General features: G+C 45.6%; 1 protein-coding gene across 1 annotated transcript in view; it reads left to right on the top strand.

Annotated features, from left to right (window-relative positions):
* The first annotated feature begins 11,296 nt into the window (after positions 1-11,296).
* The window catches only part of LOC123772788 (angiopoietin-related protein 1-like), a 203,915-nt gene continuing 198,227 nt past the window's right edge, over positions 11,297-16,984 (top strand). The window contains exon 1 of the mRNA XM_069303734.1: positions 11,297-11,441. Within this exon, the coding sequence (XP_069159835.1) occupies positions 11,297-11,441 (145 nt within the window). The remainder of the gene's footprint in view (positions 11,442-16,984) is intronic.

Below are 16,984 nucleotides of genomic sequence, written 5' to 3'. Positions count from 1 at the left end.
CACTGGGTGCGTGGGGCTTAGGCCACAATCCAATAAGCGGATTGTCAACCCATGCACCAGGCAAAAGAAAACAAACACAGAGCCACCCAGCTCTCAAACTGGGCACATGGAATGTAAGGATCATGACACCGGGTTTCTCGGAAGATCTACTGGAAGTGAACGACGCCCGCAAGACAGCTGTGATCAACAATGAACTGCGCAAGCTCCAGATGGACATAGTCGCCCTGCAGGAGACACGTCTGCCCGCAACCGGCAGCATATGGGAGAAGAACTTTACCTTCTTCTGGCAGGGCAAACCACCAGAAGAGGTAAAGGAGCATGGCGTTGGCTTTGCCATCAGGAACAGGTTGTTAGGGTCCATAGTACCGCCTATGGAGGGGTCTGCAAGGATCATCAAACTTCAGCTTCATACAGCAGTAAGAATGGTCAGCCTCATCAATGCCTATGCACCAACACTGACCTCCTCTACCGAAGCGAAGGACAAGTTCTATGATGACCTCGGCCTAGCTCTGAGACATACTTCAACAAGAGCCAGTCTTCCTCCTGGGAGATTTTAATGCAAGAGTTGGTTCTCATCACAGCTCTTTGCCTTCCTGCCTGGGCCAGTTTGGATTTGGGAAGATGAATGAGAGTGGGGAGCGCCTCCTGGAGTTCTTCTGCCGTCATGATCTCTGCATCACCAATTCCTTCTTCGACACCAAGCCCCAGCATAAGGTTTCCTGGAGACATCCCAGATCTACGCATTGGCACAAACTCGACCTGGTGCTTACGGAGCGTAACAATCTAAGAAATGTCAAACTGACCTGCAGCTTCCAGAGTGCAGATTGCGACACCGATCACTCTCTCGTCGTTTGCAGAGTAAAGTTCCAGCCCCAGAAAATCCACTGAGCAAAGAAGGAGGGAAGACCATGCATTAACGTAAACAGGACCCGTAACCTTCACTTGGTGGAGGTTAATTCACTGCGGCGCTGGTAAATGCCCTTCCTGTACCACCCTGCGATAGCGCAAGTGAGAGGTGGTTACATCTCACGGGCACTATTTTCAACACTACCATGTCCACCTTTGGTAAGAGGCAAAACAAGTCAACAGATTGGTTCGAGGCCAGTGCAGAGGAACTGTTACCCCTCGTAGAGGGAAAAGAGATGAGCTTTCTCATCCTACAAGAACTTGCTCTCTGAAAGAAACCTACAGGCCCTCCGTACTGCCCGCAGTAGAGTTCAACAAACTGCGAGACGTTGTGCTAACGATTACTGGCTTCGACTCTGTTCCAGCATCCAGACTGCGCCCACTGTCGGCAGCATAAGAGGCATGTACGAAGGGATCAAACAGGCAACAGGGCCTGCACAAAACCGGACGGCTCTTCTAAAGTCAGCCACTGGAGAGATCATTAAAGACCGTGATCAACAGATGAATCGCTGGGTGGAACATTACTCCGAACTCTACTCCAGAGAGAACTTGGTCAGCATAGAGGCTTTGGATGCAGTTGAATGCCTGCCCATCATGGAAGAACTTGATCTTGAACCAACTGTGGAAGAAGTTGAGAAAGCAGTGGATTCACTTTCCTCAGATAAGGCCCCAGGAGACAACGGGATTCTGCCTGAAGTTCTCAAGTGCGCTCGTGGAACACTTAAATCAGAGCTTCATGAACTTCTATGCCAGTGCTGGAGGAAGGGCTCGGTGCCACAAGACATGAGAGATGCAAACATCATCACTCTCTACAAAAATATAGGTGACAAAAGCGATGTAAACAACTATCGCGGCATATCCCTCCTCAGCGTCGTTGGCAAACTCTTCGCTAGGGTCGTTTTGGTCAGGCTTCAGATTCTTGTCGAAAGAGTGTACCCCGAGTCACAGTGTGGTTTCCGAGCAGAGAGGTCGACCACTGACATGGTGTTCTCCCTGAGACAGCTTCAAGAAAAGTGCAGGGAGCAGAGAAAAGCCTTGTACATTGCCATCATTGACCTTACAAAGGCCTTCGACCTCGTGAGTAGGGACGGACTCTTCAAGATCATGGCCAAAATTGGCTGTCCACCCATCCTACTCAGCATAGTACAATCGTTCCACAAGGACATGAAGGGGACAGTCGTGTACGACGGCTCAACTTTTGAACCATTCAACATTAACAGTGGTGTTAAACAGGGGTGTGTTCCTACTCCAACCCTGTTCGGCATCTTCTTCGCGATCCTCGTCAAGCATGCCTTTGTAACAACCACGGAATGTATCTATCTCCATACAAGATCTGATGGAAAGCTCTATAATCTATCCAGACTCCGAGCAAAGACAAAAGTACAGATGCGAATCCTCAGGGAGTTCATCTTCGCCGACGACGCAGCGATCACCACACACACAGCAGAAGGCCTGCAGCAGCTACTCAACCACTTTGCCGCAGCGTGTTCCGCATTCGGCCTGACAATCAGCCTGAAGAAGACACAGGTGATGGGACAAGATGTCAATGAGCTACCCTGTATAAATATAGAAGACTATGTGCCACAGCAGGCGCTGCATCCAACTACACTACAACAACTAGACACCCAGGGCACAACTCCATAACCTCACGGGATTGACGGATGCCTACTACTACTAATGAGAACATTAAGTGAACTGTAGATAACATTAAAATATTGAGTCGACTCACTCCACATTCTTTTGTGGGGTTAATGTAGTGCAAATTGGCTAATGAGTTAAAAGCACCATTAATTCAATAGTACTGCATATCAAATTTATGAGATAAAAATATTCATGTATAGTAATAAATCACATGGCAAATTTGAGAAATGGTAGTAAACACCTAGTAAAAAATCTACTAATATTTAACATAAAGAAGAGCTTTGCTGTATTGCAGTGCTCCTGCTGCTGTCCTCTAATTCTGCTGGACGCTTTTTCCTTTTGTTACGTTTTTCTCCCCCCCACCCCCCTCTTCCCCTTTCTCGATGTCATTTCCCGCTGACTTTGTGCCTGTTTTGATCATTCTTGTGACCTACTTTTGTTTAGATTCTTAAGTGTTTGAGGAGGCATACTAATGCACCCGTAGAACTGTAGTACCCAACGTCTCGAGCGAGGGGAACCTTTTATTGTCAATCCCTCTCTCGTCACTGAACCCGATCTCGACGGACTGACGATTCTTAAGGTGGCGTTTGTGGAGTGTATACTCACGACGCACCCCTAGGGGGCCCTGGCATATTCGGCGATAGCTTTTTGTTGGGTGTCCTGCCTCTAAGTGTGGCTCCATGGTGGGTGTGGGAGCACATTCGTGAATGAAAGTGATACTTCTCGTCTTTATGTCTGTGAATGTTCCTCTTGTACCTTGTACCCACTCAGCTCATGGGCGACCAAGCCCCCAAGTCGGAATGTATTGGAAGACTGGGCTCTGTATCCCCTGCTGCATTGGGCCCCAACCTTGCTCCTCCTTTGGCCCTCCTGACTACTCCCCTCGGCTCCACTCCCTCCTCTGTGGTTGGGTTGAGCCACAAGCCCCCAGTGGTGACCACCTCGTCCCCTGGCACGGCTCAGTTTCTCGTTGTGACTACTGCACCTTTTATCTCCTCTCTCTCTCTGGGGGTTCTCAACGCCGTCCGTGCCACGGCTGCACTCGCTCGATTCCTTCCCGTACGGATGAGTATCAAGCCTTTTTTGGTCCTGTTTCGTGGGCCAAATACTTTGATCTCCCTCTTGATTCTATGCCTCCTGACGATTTCTCCCTCATAGGCATCCGTAGATGCCTCTGTTACCTTCAACCCCCACCAGTCTCGATACACATGTCGTTGCTGCTCCTTCTCAGGATGCTGCTTCCTGCTTGGCTGCCTTATCCTGCCTTGGCGAGACCCCTGTCCGGGTCTCCAAGAACGCTCGGTTGAATGCCAGTGTTGGCACTATACTCCTCTCGCCCCATGTTGTAACTAGTGTTCGGAATCTACAGGACTGACACGATGATAATCGGCATATCCTCGAAGCCCAGGGCCATTCTGTCCTCCAGGTAGACATGTTTACTCGTCCCCCTCGTGATCATCGCCGTCAGCCCCTTCGGGTTGAGAAGATTACCTCTGGTGGTAGGACCCTTCTGCCCTCTGTCATTCTTGCTGGTGCCAAGTGTTCTGTCTAGGAGTACATTCCCTCTCCTCGAGTCTGTAATACTATGGGCTCACCATAGCCCATGCTACTTGGAACTTTGTTCAAGGTAGCGAATCTTTAACAACAACAGCAACTCTGTAATAAGTGCTGGAGGTTTGGGCATGGAGTCCTCCGCTGCTCCAGTACTGTCTCTCTCTGTCCTATTTGTGGGGACGAGGGTCATTCTAAGTCGGAGTGCACTTCTTCCCAGGCTCGCTGCCTCAATTGCGGTGAGGCCCACCCTGCCTTCTCCCGCGCGTGTGTGGGCATTACAAGCATGAGGCGGCCGTTCTCAACTTGAAGTACGGGGAACGTTTGTCATTTCTTGAGGCGAGGCGTCAAGTTCGCCGTCTCTCGCCTTACACTAACGTCTCTTATGCTCGCGTGTTGTGCTCTTCCTCTCCTCATCCTTCCCGCCTTCCTCGGTCTCAAAACCGTTTCCTGGCCTTAAACCCAGACATGCCCACCGCCGCCACTTCTGTTCCTTTGAGTTCTGTACCAAAGGGTCCCCCTCATGGCTCTCTGTCTGGGGGTTCCCCTTCTTTCTACCCAATCTGTCGTGTCTCCTGTGTCTTCTTCCTCGTTTTCCTCCGATCCTCCTTCCCGTCTTTCTCCTCAGCCTTTTGGCTCTCCTCGCCACCTGCCAGTGCGAGCTGATGTCCATCACTCTCCCAACGGCCATCGTGTCTGCTCTCGTTCTGCTTCTCCTGTTAAGATGCTAGAATCTGTTGCCCATTACGTTGTTGCTGGGACACCTGTCTCTTTGAGTCAGAAGTGTAAGCCAGGCTCCTCTCCTTCCTCCTCCCCTACAGGGAAGAAGGCTTCGCTTTCTTCCTGGCCCCCTACTTCTGACTCTCTCACTCCTTCCCCCCCCCCGTTTCGGTGGTTGCGCCCCCTGTTCCTGCTATGGGGGTTTCTTTAGGCCCCCGCTTCCCTCTCGGTTGCTGCCCTTGCTGAGGTGCGCTCCCCTCTTCTGCCCTGGGCAGAAGAGGGGCAGGTGCGCTCCCCAGGTCTGCCCTGGCCCTCTGCGGTTCTACGGCAGCAGGCTCCGATGGCATTCATTATGAGATGCTTCGACCTCTCCCTCCGTGCTTGTCTCAGTATTTACCGAGTCTGTTTAATCGGGTCTGGGAGTCGTCGTTAGTCTCTGAGGACTGGCTCGATGCTGTTGTTCTCCTTGGTCGGAAACCAGGGTCTCTCGGGTTTTCCCCCAAGCACTTCTGCCCTATTGCCCTCACGAATTGTGTCTGCAAGTTCTTTGAACGTATGGTTAACGTTCGTCTGATGTGGTTCTTAGAGCAATATCACCTCCTTTCCCCTTTTCAATTTGGTTTTCGCAAATGCTGCAGCACTACAGATGTCCTGATGAACTTGGAGGTCTATATTCGTATTGCTTTTGCTGCGAAGACCTCCGTTGTTGCCGGCTTTTTTGACCTGGAAAAGGCTTATGACACTACCTGGCGGTATCATATTCTGTACCAACTTCATTCTTTTGGCCTTCGTAGGACTCTCTCTCTCTTCCTCCAAAGTTTCGTCCCTCGTCGTTCCTTTCGAGTGAGGCTTGGTACCACTCTCTCTGCTTCTTTTCGGCAATATGAGGGTGTGCCCCAAGGTAGTTTTCTGAGAACTACTCATTTTCTTGTTGCTCTCAAGAAGCGTTCTTTCCTCCCTTCTTTCTGGCGTCTTCTCCACTCTCTATGTAGACGGTCTTACCCTTTGCTGTAGGGGTGATGATTCGCCTCTCCTTCAACAGCGGCTTCAACTTGCGATTGATGCCGTGTCGTTTTGGGCCACCGACCATGGATTCAGGTTCTCTGCATCTAAGACTTGTGCTATGATTTTACTCGAAAGTTTGTCATTCTTCGTCCCTCTTTGTCTCTTTATGGACATACCCTTGTGTACAAGAATTTCTCCAAGCTTCTGGGGTTAATCTTTGACACTCGTTTGTCTTGGTCATCTTATATCTCTTACCTCCGTGCTGAATGCTCTAAGGCCCTTTCCGTCCTTAAGGTTTTGTCCCATACTTTATTTTTTTTTGGCGTACGCTCCTTTCTCTACATTCCTCACTCGTCCTGTCTAAACTCGATTATGATTGCCCTGCTGACTCGTCCGCTTCTCCTTTTACTCTTCGCCGTCTTGATGCTTTGCACCATTCTTGGTTTCGCCTCAGTTCTGGTGCCTTTCGTTCTGCCGCCCTCAGCTTGTATGTTGACACTGGTTTTCTATCTCTCCAGGACTGCCGTGATCTCTACTGTCTTCGCTATCTGGTGCGGTCCTTGCAACATCCTTCCTCTCGCCTCTGTCGTGCTTTGACTTTTACCCCTCCTGTAGGCCCTGTTCCTCTTCACCATTTCCCTCTTTCTGTCCGGCTATCTCGCTTACAGGTCTCTTTCCATTCGTCTTTCTTATATTTCTCCTCGTATTGTTTCTTCCTTGCCCCCGTGAAGGGTCCCCCCTTCCGAAATTTCGTACATCCTTGCCCGCATTACTAAAGCTTTTACTCCTCCTACGGTTCTGAAACGCCTTTTTCTTGAGCACTTTTCTTCACACTCCCGCTCCGTTTCCGTCTTCACCGTTGGGTCTAAGTCCGTGGACGGAGTGGGCTACTCCGTTCTTTTTCCTGACTGCACTTATATGTGTCGCCTTCTTTTGCAGACTGGCATCTTCACAGCAGAGTTTTATGCTATTCTCCATGCTCTCCTCGTGTTTTCTCGTTTTCAATCCTCCTTTGTGATTGTCGTTGACTCTCGTAGTGCCCTCATGGCTCTCGGGTCCTTTAATCCTGTCCATCCCATTGTCATCGAGTTTCAACATTGGCTGTTTCTTGTCTCTAGTAAATTTAAATCCATGGTGTTTTGCTTGGTTCGCAGCCATGGTGGTGTTTCTTTAAATGAGGGTGCGGATGTTGCCGCTAGAGAGGCTATCCGCTCTTGTCCCATTTCCCGTAAAGGTATTCCTTCTTCCAACTTTTATCAGGTTATTCATTCCTCCATCCTTGCCCGTTCTAAGGGTTGTTGGTCTTCTGTTGTTGGTAACAAACTGCATACTCTTAAGCGTTGTGTGTGTCCCCGTGGTCTTCCTCCTGCCACCGTAATCCCGGCGGTGGGAAATGGCTCTAGCGCGGTTGCGTTTAGGCAAAACTCGTTTATCTCATGGTCACTTAATGGAGCGCCGCCCGGCTCTTTATTGTCGAAATTGCGTTGTCCCTCTTACCGTTGTGCATATTCTTGTTGAATGCCCTGACTTCCAGGACGAGCGTGTGTCTTGCTTTCTGACCGCCCCTCGCTGTTACTAATTGTCCCTCGATGGAATTCTTGGTGAATCGGATACTTTTGATATCGTTCACCTTATGCGTTTTTGTTCTCGTATTGGCATCCTTGGTGATATTTAGCGCCCTCTGATTATTCCGCACATTTGATGGTGCTACATAGCCTTCCCGGTTTGGTGCCTTCTTTTGATAATTACTTATTTGGCTGTATTGCAGAAATAGATGTAAGCATTTGGGCAGTCACGTCAAGAATACTTCTCGAAACAGGCGTTCCTGGAACACACTTTGGGGCATAGACTATCTCCCTTCTTGACACAATGGCACAAATTTGTGTTATTTCGAGTCCATGCGGCCTAATAACGAGCGTCCTACAAGTTCGAAGTACTGTGATCACAATCTACGAACTATTAGTAAGACATATCATGATAATGCTCTCCGAGCCGAATGTCTGATTGATGTGAGAGTTGATATGGAGAATTTTTCTCCTATTATTTCTTCAAGTATGTGAGATAATAAGGATAGGGTTTATTATTAAGAGAGTTAATTTAATTCTCACAGGATAAGAATTAATATGAAACAAAGTTCATATAAATTTAAAAGGTTATAGGAGAATTCTTTTCTCCATGAATCTAGGTGATAACAATAAATACTGTTTTATAGTGATCCTCAGCTAATAATGCTATACCATTCGATCATGGTAAATATAGCACCAGCTAATAATTCTTAATGAAGAATGTTGAAATAAAGGCCGAAGTGAACACAATTCTCTAAAATGTAGACGTTATCTTTCTCTCGGTGGCTGATGCTACATCGACAAGCAAAGTAGGAAAGATTTGGTGCAGTTATTACACAATAGGAAAGGAATTAATATTCCTACTCTACTGATTAGTATTATTAGTAAATTATAATTGTTAGTACAAGGATGATTTATCGAAGTACTATAAATGAAAAATAAGTGTTGGATATTTCCAAGAATGGGAAACATTGGTGACACTATCAGTACCACTATCACCTACCATGGGAAACACCGGTGACACTATCAGTACCACTATTGTGGGGGAGGTTTTAATTCTACGGAAGAATAATACTAAATATTTCGAAGGACCAATATTTATATAAAAATGAGAGAACCAGTGGCTTATCGATCTCCAATAATAATGCATAAATTAAATCACATAGTTTTAACGCAATGAATATTTATATTAATTCAGAACTAAATCCATACACCCTACAACTTGGGGATAAATAATATGAACTTAATATATTTCTAATAATAAATAAATCATTCTAACATTAAATTCACTGAGAAAATAAGTCTATTAGCTAACTACAAAATGTAACAAGAAAACAGCTTAGTTGTCAGAGGTGAATGAGGATAACATCCGACAGCGACAACCCGTTTATTCTTGTCCGAGTCAGCAGTATTCTAGAAACATGTGAACATGTAAGTAGAAACTCGTCTCTCTTGCAGTTAATTCCATGTTGAAAGGCAAATCTTATATAATTTCCACGTCAAATCATCTACTCATACATTTAATCGCAGAATCTAAATGGGTTTGGGGATCAAGAAATGCACTCACATGGGTTTGGATGTTGTCGTGTGGCGTAACGGCAGGGGACCAATGTACTAAAGTTATAATGGCCAATATGAAATTGTAAACACACACAGAAATCACAATAGCGTGATGCATCATATGAACAAATCCACAAGGGCCGTGATGAGGATTCTCGTCACGGCCCTTGTGGATTTGTTCATGAAATTGTAAAGATACATATTCCCTGCCAAACGCAGTGTCCACAAATAATAGAAGCTGCAGAATCAATCAGGAGCTCGCAGGTAACCAGATGCTCCTAAATTCGACGGATGATAATGGGCTAGCTTCTGAACACCTCAAAACTGTGAGGGCTCTCGCGTGAAGTCTCTCCTCCTCTCTCTCCTCCATATAGTGGAGGAGAAAAAGGAGTGATCCATTAATAAATAGAAACTATTCCCTGAGGCTGGCTGGCTGATGCAACACGGCCATGATTCTAGGAAGAAATCGGGCGCTACTACATCTCAGTTAAATAATTTTAATATCACTACTCTACTGGTTAGTAGTGTTAGTAAATTATAATGCCTAGTACAAGAATTACCTATTAACGTAAACACTGGTGACACTACCAGCACCACTATCACCCACCATGGTGACACTACCAGCACCACTATCACCCACCATGGTGACACTACCAGCACCACTATCACCCACCATGGTGACACAACCAGCACCACTATCACCCACCATGGTGACACTACCAGCACCACTATCACCCACCATGGTGGCACTACCAGCACCACTATCACCCACCATGGTGACACTACCAGCACCACTATCACCCACCATGGTGACACTACCAGCACCACTATCACCCACCATGGTGACACTACCAGCACCACTATCACCCACCATGGTGACACTACCAGCACCACTATCACCCACCATGGTGACACTACCAGTACCACTATCACCCACCATGGTGACACTACCAGCACCACTATCACCCACCATGGTGACACTACCAGCACCACTATCACCCACCACGGGAAACACTGGTGACACTACCAGCACCACTATCACCCACCATGGTGACACTACCAGCACCACTATCACCCACCATGGTGACACTACCAGCACCACTATCACCCACCATGGTGACACTACCAGCACCACTATCACCCACCATGGTGACACTACCAGCACCACTATCACCCACCACGGGAAACACTGGTGACACTACCAGCACCACTATCACCCACCATGGTGACACTACCAGCACCACTATCACCCACCATGGTGACACTACCAGCACCACTATCACCCACCACGGGAAACACTGGTGACACTACCAGCACCACTATCACCCACCATGGTGACACTACCAGCACCACTATCACCCACCATGGTGACACTACCAGCACCACTATCACCCACCATGGGAAACACTAATGACACTACCAGCACCACTATCACCCACCATGGTGACACTACCAGCACCACTATCACCCACCATGGTGACACTACCAGCACCACTATCACCCACCATGGTGACACTACCAGCACCACTATCACCCACCATGGTGACACTACCAGCACCACTATCACCCACCATGGTGACACTACCAGCACCACTATCACCCACCATGGTGACACTACCAGCACCACTATCACCCACCATGGTGACACTAAAAGCACCACTATCACCCACCATGGTGACACTACCAGCACCACTATCACCCACCATGGTGACACTACCTGCACCACTATCATCCACCATGGTGACACTACCAGCACCACTATCACCCACCATGGTGACACTACCAGCACCACTATCACCCACCATGGTGACACTACCAGCACCACTATCACCCACCATGGTGACACTACCAGCACCACTATCACCCACCATGGTGACACTACCAGCACCACTATCATCCACCATGGTGACACTACCAGCACCACTATCACCCACCATGGTGACACTACCAGCACCACTATCACCCACCATGGTGACACTACCAGCACCACTATCATCCACCATGGTGACACTACCTGCACCACTATCATCCACCATGGTGACACTACCTGCACCACTATCATCCACCATGGTGACACTACCAGCACCACTATCACCCACCATGGTGACACTACCAGCACCACTATCACCCACCATAGTGACACTACCAGCACCACTATCACCCACCATGGGAAACACTGGTGACACTATCAGTGTCATTTTGAAATTTGAGCAATGCCTTAATTTCTGTTAATTGTTAGAATTGGGAGATGAAATTATGACACTTCATTAATTAATTTATTATGGTATTTTTCCTTATACTAATATAAGCAAAGTGTTTTAGAAAGTCTTCAGGTGTTATGTGGCATAATGAACCTGACAAACACTTGTTCTTCAGGAGGATGGACGGTGTTCCTCCAGAGAGACACAAGAGTTGTTCCTGCGGTGAACTTTACCAGAGACTGGGAGGCCTACAGGACCGGCTTTGGTAACGCCTCCACAGAGTATTGGTTAGGTAAGTGGAAATACTGAGGTTATAATAATAATAATAATAATAATAATAATATTTTATTTAGGAAAAGTATATACATAGATGCAGAGTTACAAACATTCTGATTGATTTATAGATAGAGCTAATACATACAATACCTACAGCCACTAGTACGCATAGTGTTTCGGGCAAACGCAGGTTGGTACTGTCTGGTGTCTTCCCACCATCATGTCTCCTGAAGACTCACTCACTCACTCTTACTCAATTATTCACTGTCATTTTTACATTTATTCTCACCAGAATTCAGTCACTTGCCTCCCAACAAACATTTTCCCGTTTTCAAAACGTTTACAAACGACATTTCTTGTTTTAATCATGTTTTAATTAAATTACATTTTATTCACGTTTTTAGAGAATTTATTAAAACTATCTAAAATGTAAGGCCATAACGTTTAAGAAAACTATTTTAATTATCATATGATGTTTTAGAGCAAAGATTTTTTAAACGTTAATGCTAATCATTAATTATTGGAATTATTAGGTATAATTATCTCTATTGCGTTTGGAGAGAGAGAGAGAGAGAGAAAGAAAGAGAAAGAGAAAGAGAGAGAGAGAGAGAGAGAGAGAGAGAGAGAGAGAGAGAGAGAGAGAGAGAGAGAGAGAGAGAGAGAGAGAGAGAGAGAGAGAGAGAGAGAGAGAGAGAGAGAAAACAGATGCAGAAAGAGAGAAAAACAGAGATAGGAAGGAAAAGGGAGAAGGAGAGAGATGCAGAGAGAGTAACAGAGAGAGAGAGAGAGAGAGAGAGAGAGAGAGAGAGAGAGAGAGAGAGAGAGAGAGAGGGAGAAACGAGAGAGAGAGAAACGAGAGAGAGAGAGAGACAGACAGACAGACAGACAGACAGAGAGAGAGAGAGAGAGAGAGAGAGAGGGAGAGAGAGCTGAGAAAAGGAGTGAGAGAGAGAGAGAGGAGAGAAGTAGAGTGAGAGAGAGGAGACTGAGAAGGAGACAGAGAAAGAGAGAGAGAGGAGACAGATGGAGAGTGAGAAGGAAAGAGACCAAGAGAGAGAGAGGGGGGGAGGGGGAGATACCTAGAATTACAGAGAGAGAGAAGGAGCGAGATTTTGGAAGAGAAAGAAGAAGAGACCGATTCAGGGAAAATACGAAAGAGATAGAGAAGATCGAGTGGAAGAGAGAAAGAGAGAGAGAGAGAGAGAGAGAGAGAGAGAGAGAGAGAGAGAGAGAGAGAGAGAGAGAGAGAGAGAGAGAGAGAGAGAGAGAGAGAGAGAGAGAGAGGGGGAGAGAGAGAGGGAGGGATAGAGAGAGAGGGAGAGATAGAGAGAGAGGGAGAGAGAGTCTATGAGAGAGAAGGATAAAGACAGAAAGATAGGAAGAGAGAAAGAGACAGACAGAAAAGAAGAGAGACAGAAGCAGATAGAAAAGAAGAGAGACAGAAGCAGATACAAAAAATAAATAAGATACGGAGAGAGGGAAGATCGAAAAAGCGAGATTGAGTGAGACAGAGAGAGAAATAGACACACACAAAGGAAAAGATACAGAAAGAGATACAAGGAGACAAACAGAGACGGAATTAGTAGAGAGGCAGGCAGAAGGAGAGAAACAGAGACAGAGAAGGAGAGAGAAAAAGTGTCAGAGAAATACAGAGAGAGAAAGAGAGACATACAGAGAGAGAAAGAGAAACATACAGAGGAGAGAAAGAAGGAGAGACGAATAGAGGAGAGAGAGAAATAGACACAGAGGAGACAAAAACAGGCAGATAGGAGACAGACAGACAGACAGACAGACAGACAGACAGACAGACAGACAGACAGACAGACAGACAGACAGACAGACAGACAGAGATAGAAAGGGAGAGAGACGTAGAGAAACAGAAGGAGAGCCAGAAAAAGGAGAGAAAAAGAGATGAAACAGAAGGAGAGGAACGACTATTATTTGATCAATAGTATTGTTTTATAAAAGGCCGATCTGTTGTAGATCTCTTGCTAAATCTCTCCACTAAGTGGCATCATTAACTGGATTTGTCCAAGACCAGCTGTGTTATTTCTCTAGACATAGCAGCAGCCTATGATCGGGTTTGGCACTCTGGATTAATAATGAAGCTTCAAACACTAGGCATGTCAGGCTCCATCTTAGAGATAATAAAAGACTACTTTCAAGAACGGACTCTAAGGGAAGTCCTCAATGGAGCAGAAAGCAAAAGCCACTCAATTGGCGCCAGCGTTTCACAGGGTAGTTTGCTTGGCCCTCTGCTGTGGCATGTTAATTTCAACGATAAACTTCATATCATTCATGAAGCTCAAGTTTATGCTGATGACTGCACCCTAAACTTCACATACAGAAATTAAGAAAGGCCAAGTGCTGCAAGAATCATCAATCACCGACTTTCACAGATTTATACCTGGAGTAGGAGATGGCAGGTTACATTTGCGGCTGAGAAGGCACCAGCGATGATGATAATTAGACTGCACATGGCAAATCGGACAGGATTGCAAAATGGGTGGCAAAACCCTAGAGTTCACAGATGAAATGTGAACTCTAGGAATGAAGTTCGACTCTTCGATGACAAAGAATAGCCACGTGCTAAATCTAGCTCAAAAGGCAGCCAGGAAACTTACAGCCCTACGGCGCATCTAACTCCTTCTTGACAGCAAGGGATGCAAAACCTTATATGAAGCACTAGTTCGCTCTCATCTAGAGCATGCACTCCGTTCCTGGATCGTCTGCCCCCATCATTCATCAGACTGTTGGACAAAATGGAGAGTCAGGCATGAAGGCTCATCTCTAGTCTTGACCAAGTTGGTGGGCACGGTCTAAACATCAGAGCCTGCAACGCCGTCGTGACATTGGTGGTCTTACTGTTATGTACAAGGCCAACATACTCAAAGTTCCGCACCTGGCCCAACTCCGTGGAATACCAGTAGTTGCAACCAGTAGAACTTGGCTAAAAACCTTAAATAGTCTCGTGCTGGAGCTGCCTTTTTCAAGAACATCACTCCATCAGCGATCATTCATTCCTAGGCTGATTCGAATCTGGAACTTGTTCACTCAACAGGATGATACACGGGAGATCAGGTCAACTCATCACATGAAGACTCTGACACACAGTTGCCTACAGGTTCATCCTGTTTCTTATATGATTGTTTCCTAATGGTGTTAATGAATAAAGGCTATTCCTACTGATGCATATAACAGGCTTATGAAATAAAATGGCCTTTAGGAATAGGTTCCAACATAAATGAGGTTGGATAACAGCCCTTGCTTGCACTTTCACCAGTTTCCTTATGATAGCTATTTTATGATAGTTCCCTGTGTGATAGTTTCAAAGTACATTCTCATGAAATAAATGAGTTTCAAGGAACAGGCTTCAGATGAGCTGAGGTAGGATAACAGCTATTGCTTGCAGTTTCACTAGGTACGTCATTTGACAGCCCATATGAAGCCTAGTTTTAGTTAAAAGAGAGAGAGAGAGGTAGATATGCAAAGAAAGACAGACAGAGAGATCAACAGCAAGACAGATTGGTAGAGACACAGAGGGGAGAGAGACACAGTGAAAGAGACAAAGAGATGGAAAGAAAAATACAGATACAGAGTAGCAGAGAGAGAGAGACAGGGGGAACAGACACAATGAAATAGAGATATGTTTTCGCAGAGATATTCCTGCGCGGGGCCCTAAGCCTCTGACTGACCCACTAAGTGTTGCTTGTTTCTGTTTCAATTGGGCGGAGTATACGTATTTATGACTCGTATGGTCGCTTCAGTAAGATTTTGCCATATGTGTTTAACAACTTCTTCTGCCCTGTTGAATCTAAGTTGAAATCTTAATGGATTTGTAACTCTGCACTGTGTTAGGTATTGTTCCGGTGGTCTGTCTGGCACTAGATAGAGAGATGAACATAGCCAGACAGATACAAGGAGAGAAAGATGGAGTAGTAGAGAGACAGAGAGGGTGAGACACAGTGAATGCGACAGAGATAAAAGGTTAGAGTGGAGATTCGGGTTGAGGTGCTGGCCGACCCACAGCGAGATAGAGACTGATGGGGACTGGCCTAGCCAGTCACAGCCCATCCGGTCTTGACCACAAACACTATTGTATTACACTAACTCTCCGTACAGGCCTACCAAAACTCCTCCAAACACCTATACAGTATTGTGTTACACTCACTCTCCCTACAGTCCCACCACAACTCCTCCAAACACTTATACAGTACTGTAGGCGATGAGTCACAATAACGTGGCTAAATTATGTTGACCATGTTATGTACTCCTAGCTGGATACGTATATAAATTTAAATAAACTTATTTTGTTCCATTTCATCATTACCTGTATATGTAAATATATTATATTTTTGTAAATTATCGTGTGGTGTGGCAATATCAGTGGGGACAGGAGCGCGGTTGCTCTTCACACGTCTAATACCTGTTAGATTCGGGAAATTAGAATTGCTGGACCTGTTCAGTTATGGGAGTTCCAGATGTCACTTTTAATATTTATATATATGTTAATTTACTGTAATTAAGCAGGTGGCATTGTAACTTATATATTTTGAAAGTAACAATTATATTTTATTTGCATTCTTATGTATTTTGAGAACAAGTGGTTGTTCAATTAGTTTTAAATATTAAAAAGTCTTTATTTTCCATCCCTCATCCTGGATGAGGCAGACGGGAGAGAATTATGGGTAGAGATGGCGCGAGAGTCAGTAGCTTCAAGGGACCAGGAGGGATAACATGTGGGAGTTAAGTCTGAGAGTTCCTGTTGTGTCATTAGTAGATATATAGTCTGGGAGAAACAGTATTTCTGATTTTGTTATATAATTGATCTTGTCCATCTGTACTTGACATAATTTTGATTATATTGTTAATATATATATTAAAATTTATATGTATATTTCTTCAGTCCTAAAGAAGAAATTTCACTAAGTGCCTGTTATCAATCATGGGGTTACACTGGTGACCCGCTTTAGACAACAATAGTTGTAGTAACCCTAGACATTTAAAGTTTGGCTGTTGTAGGGTCACGAGCCGTAACGAACGATTGGTAACAGACCAGACCACACACTAGAAGGTGAAGGGACAACGACGTTTCGGTCCTTCCTGGACCATTCTCAAGTCGATTGGGAATGTATTATACTCACTCTCCCTACAGTCCTACCAAAACTCCTCCATATACCTAACAGTATTAGATTGACTGTAGGGAGAGTGAGTGTAATACAATACTGTATAGGTGTATGGAGGAGATTGGGTGAGAATGTAGGAAGTGAAAGTGTAATACAGTACAGTTTAGGTGTATGAAGGAGTTTTAGTGAGACTGTAGGGAGAGTGAGTGTAATACAATACTGTATAGGTGTATGACGGAGTTTTGGTGAGACTGTAGGGAGAGTGAGTGTAATACAATACTGTATAGGTGTATGACGGAGTTTTGGTGAGACTGTAGGGAGAGTGAGTGTAATACAATACTGTATAGGTGTATGACGGAGTTTTGGTGGGACTGTAGGGAGAGTGAGTGTAATACAATACTGTATAGGTGTATGACGGAGTTTTGGTGGGACT

Source organism: Procambarus clarkii, chromosome 50 (assembly GCF_040958095.1).
Source record: "Procambarus clarkii isolate CNS0578487 chromosome 50, FALCON_Pclarkii_2.0, whole genome shotgun sequence".
Taxonomy (NCBI): domain Eukaryota; kingdom Metazoa; phylum Arthropoda; class Malacostraca; order Decapoda; family Cambaridae; genus Procambarus; species Procambarus clarkii.
This window is presented reverse-complemented; position numbering and strand designations above follow the sequence as displayed.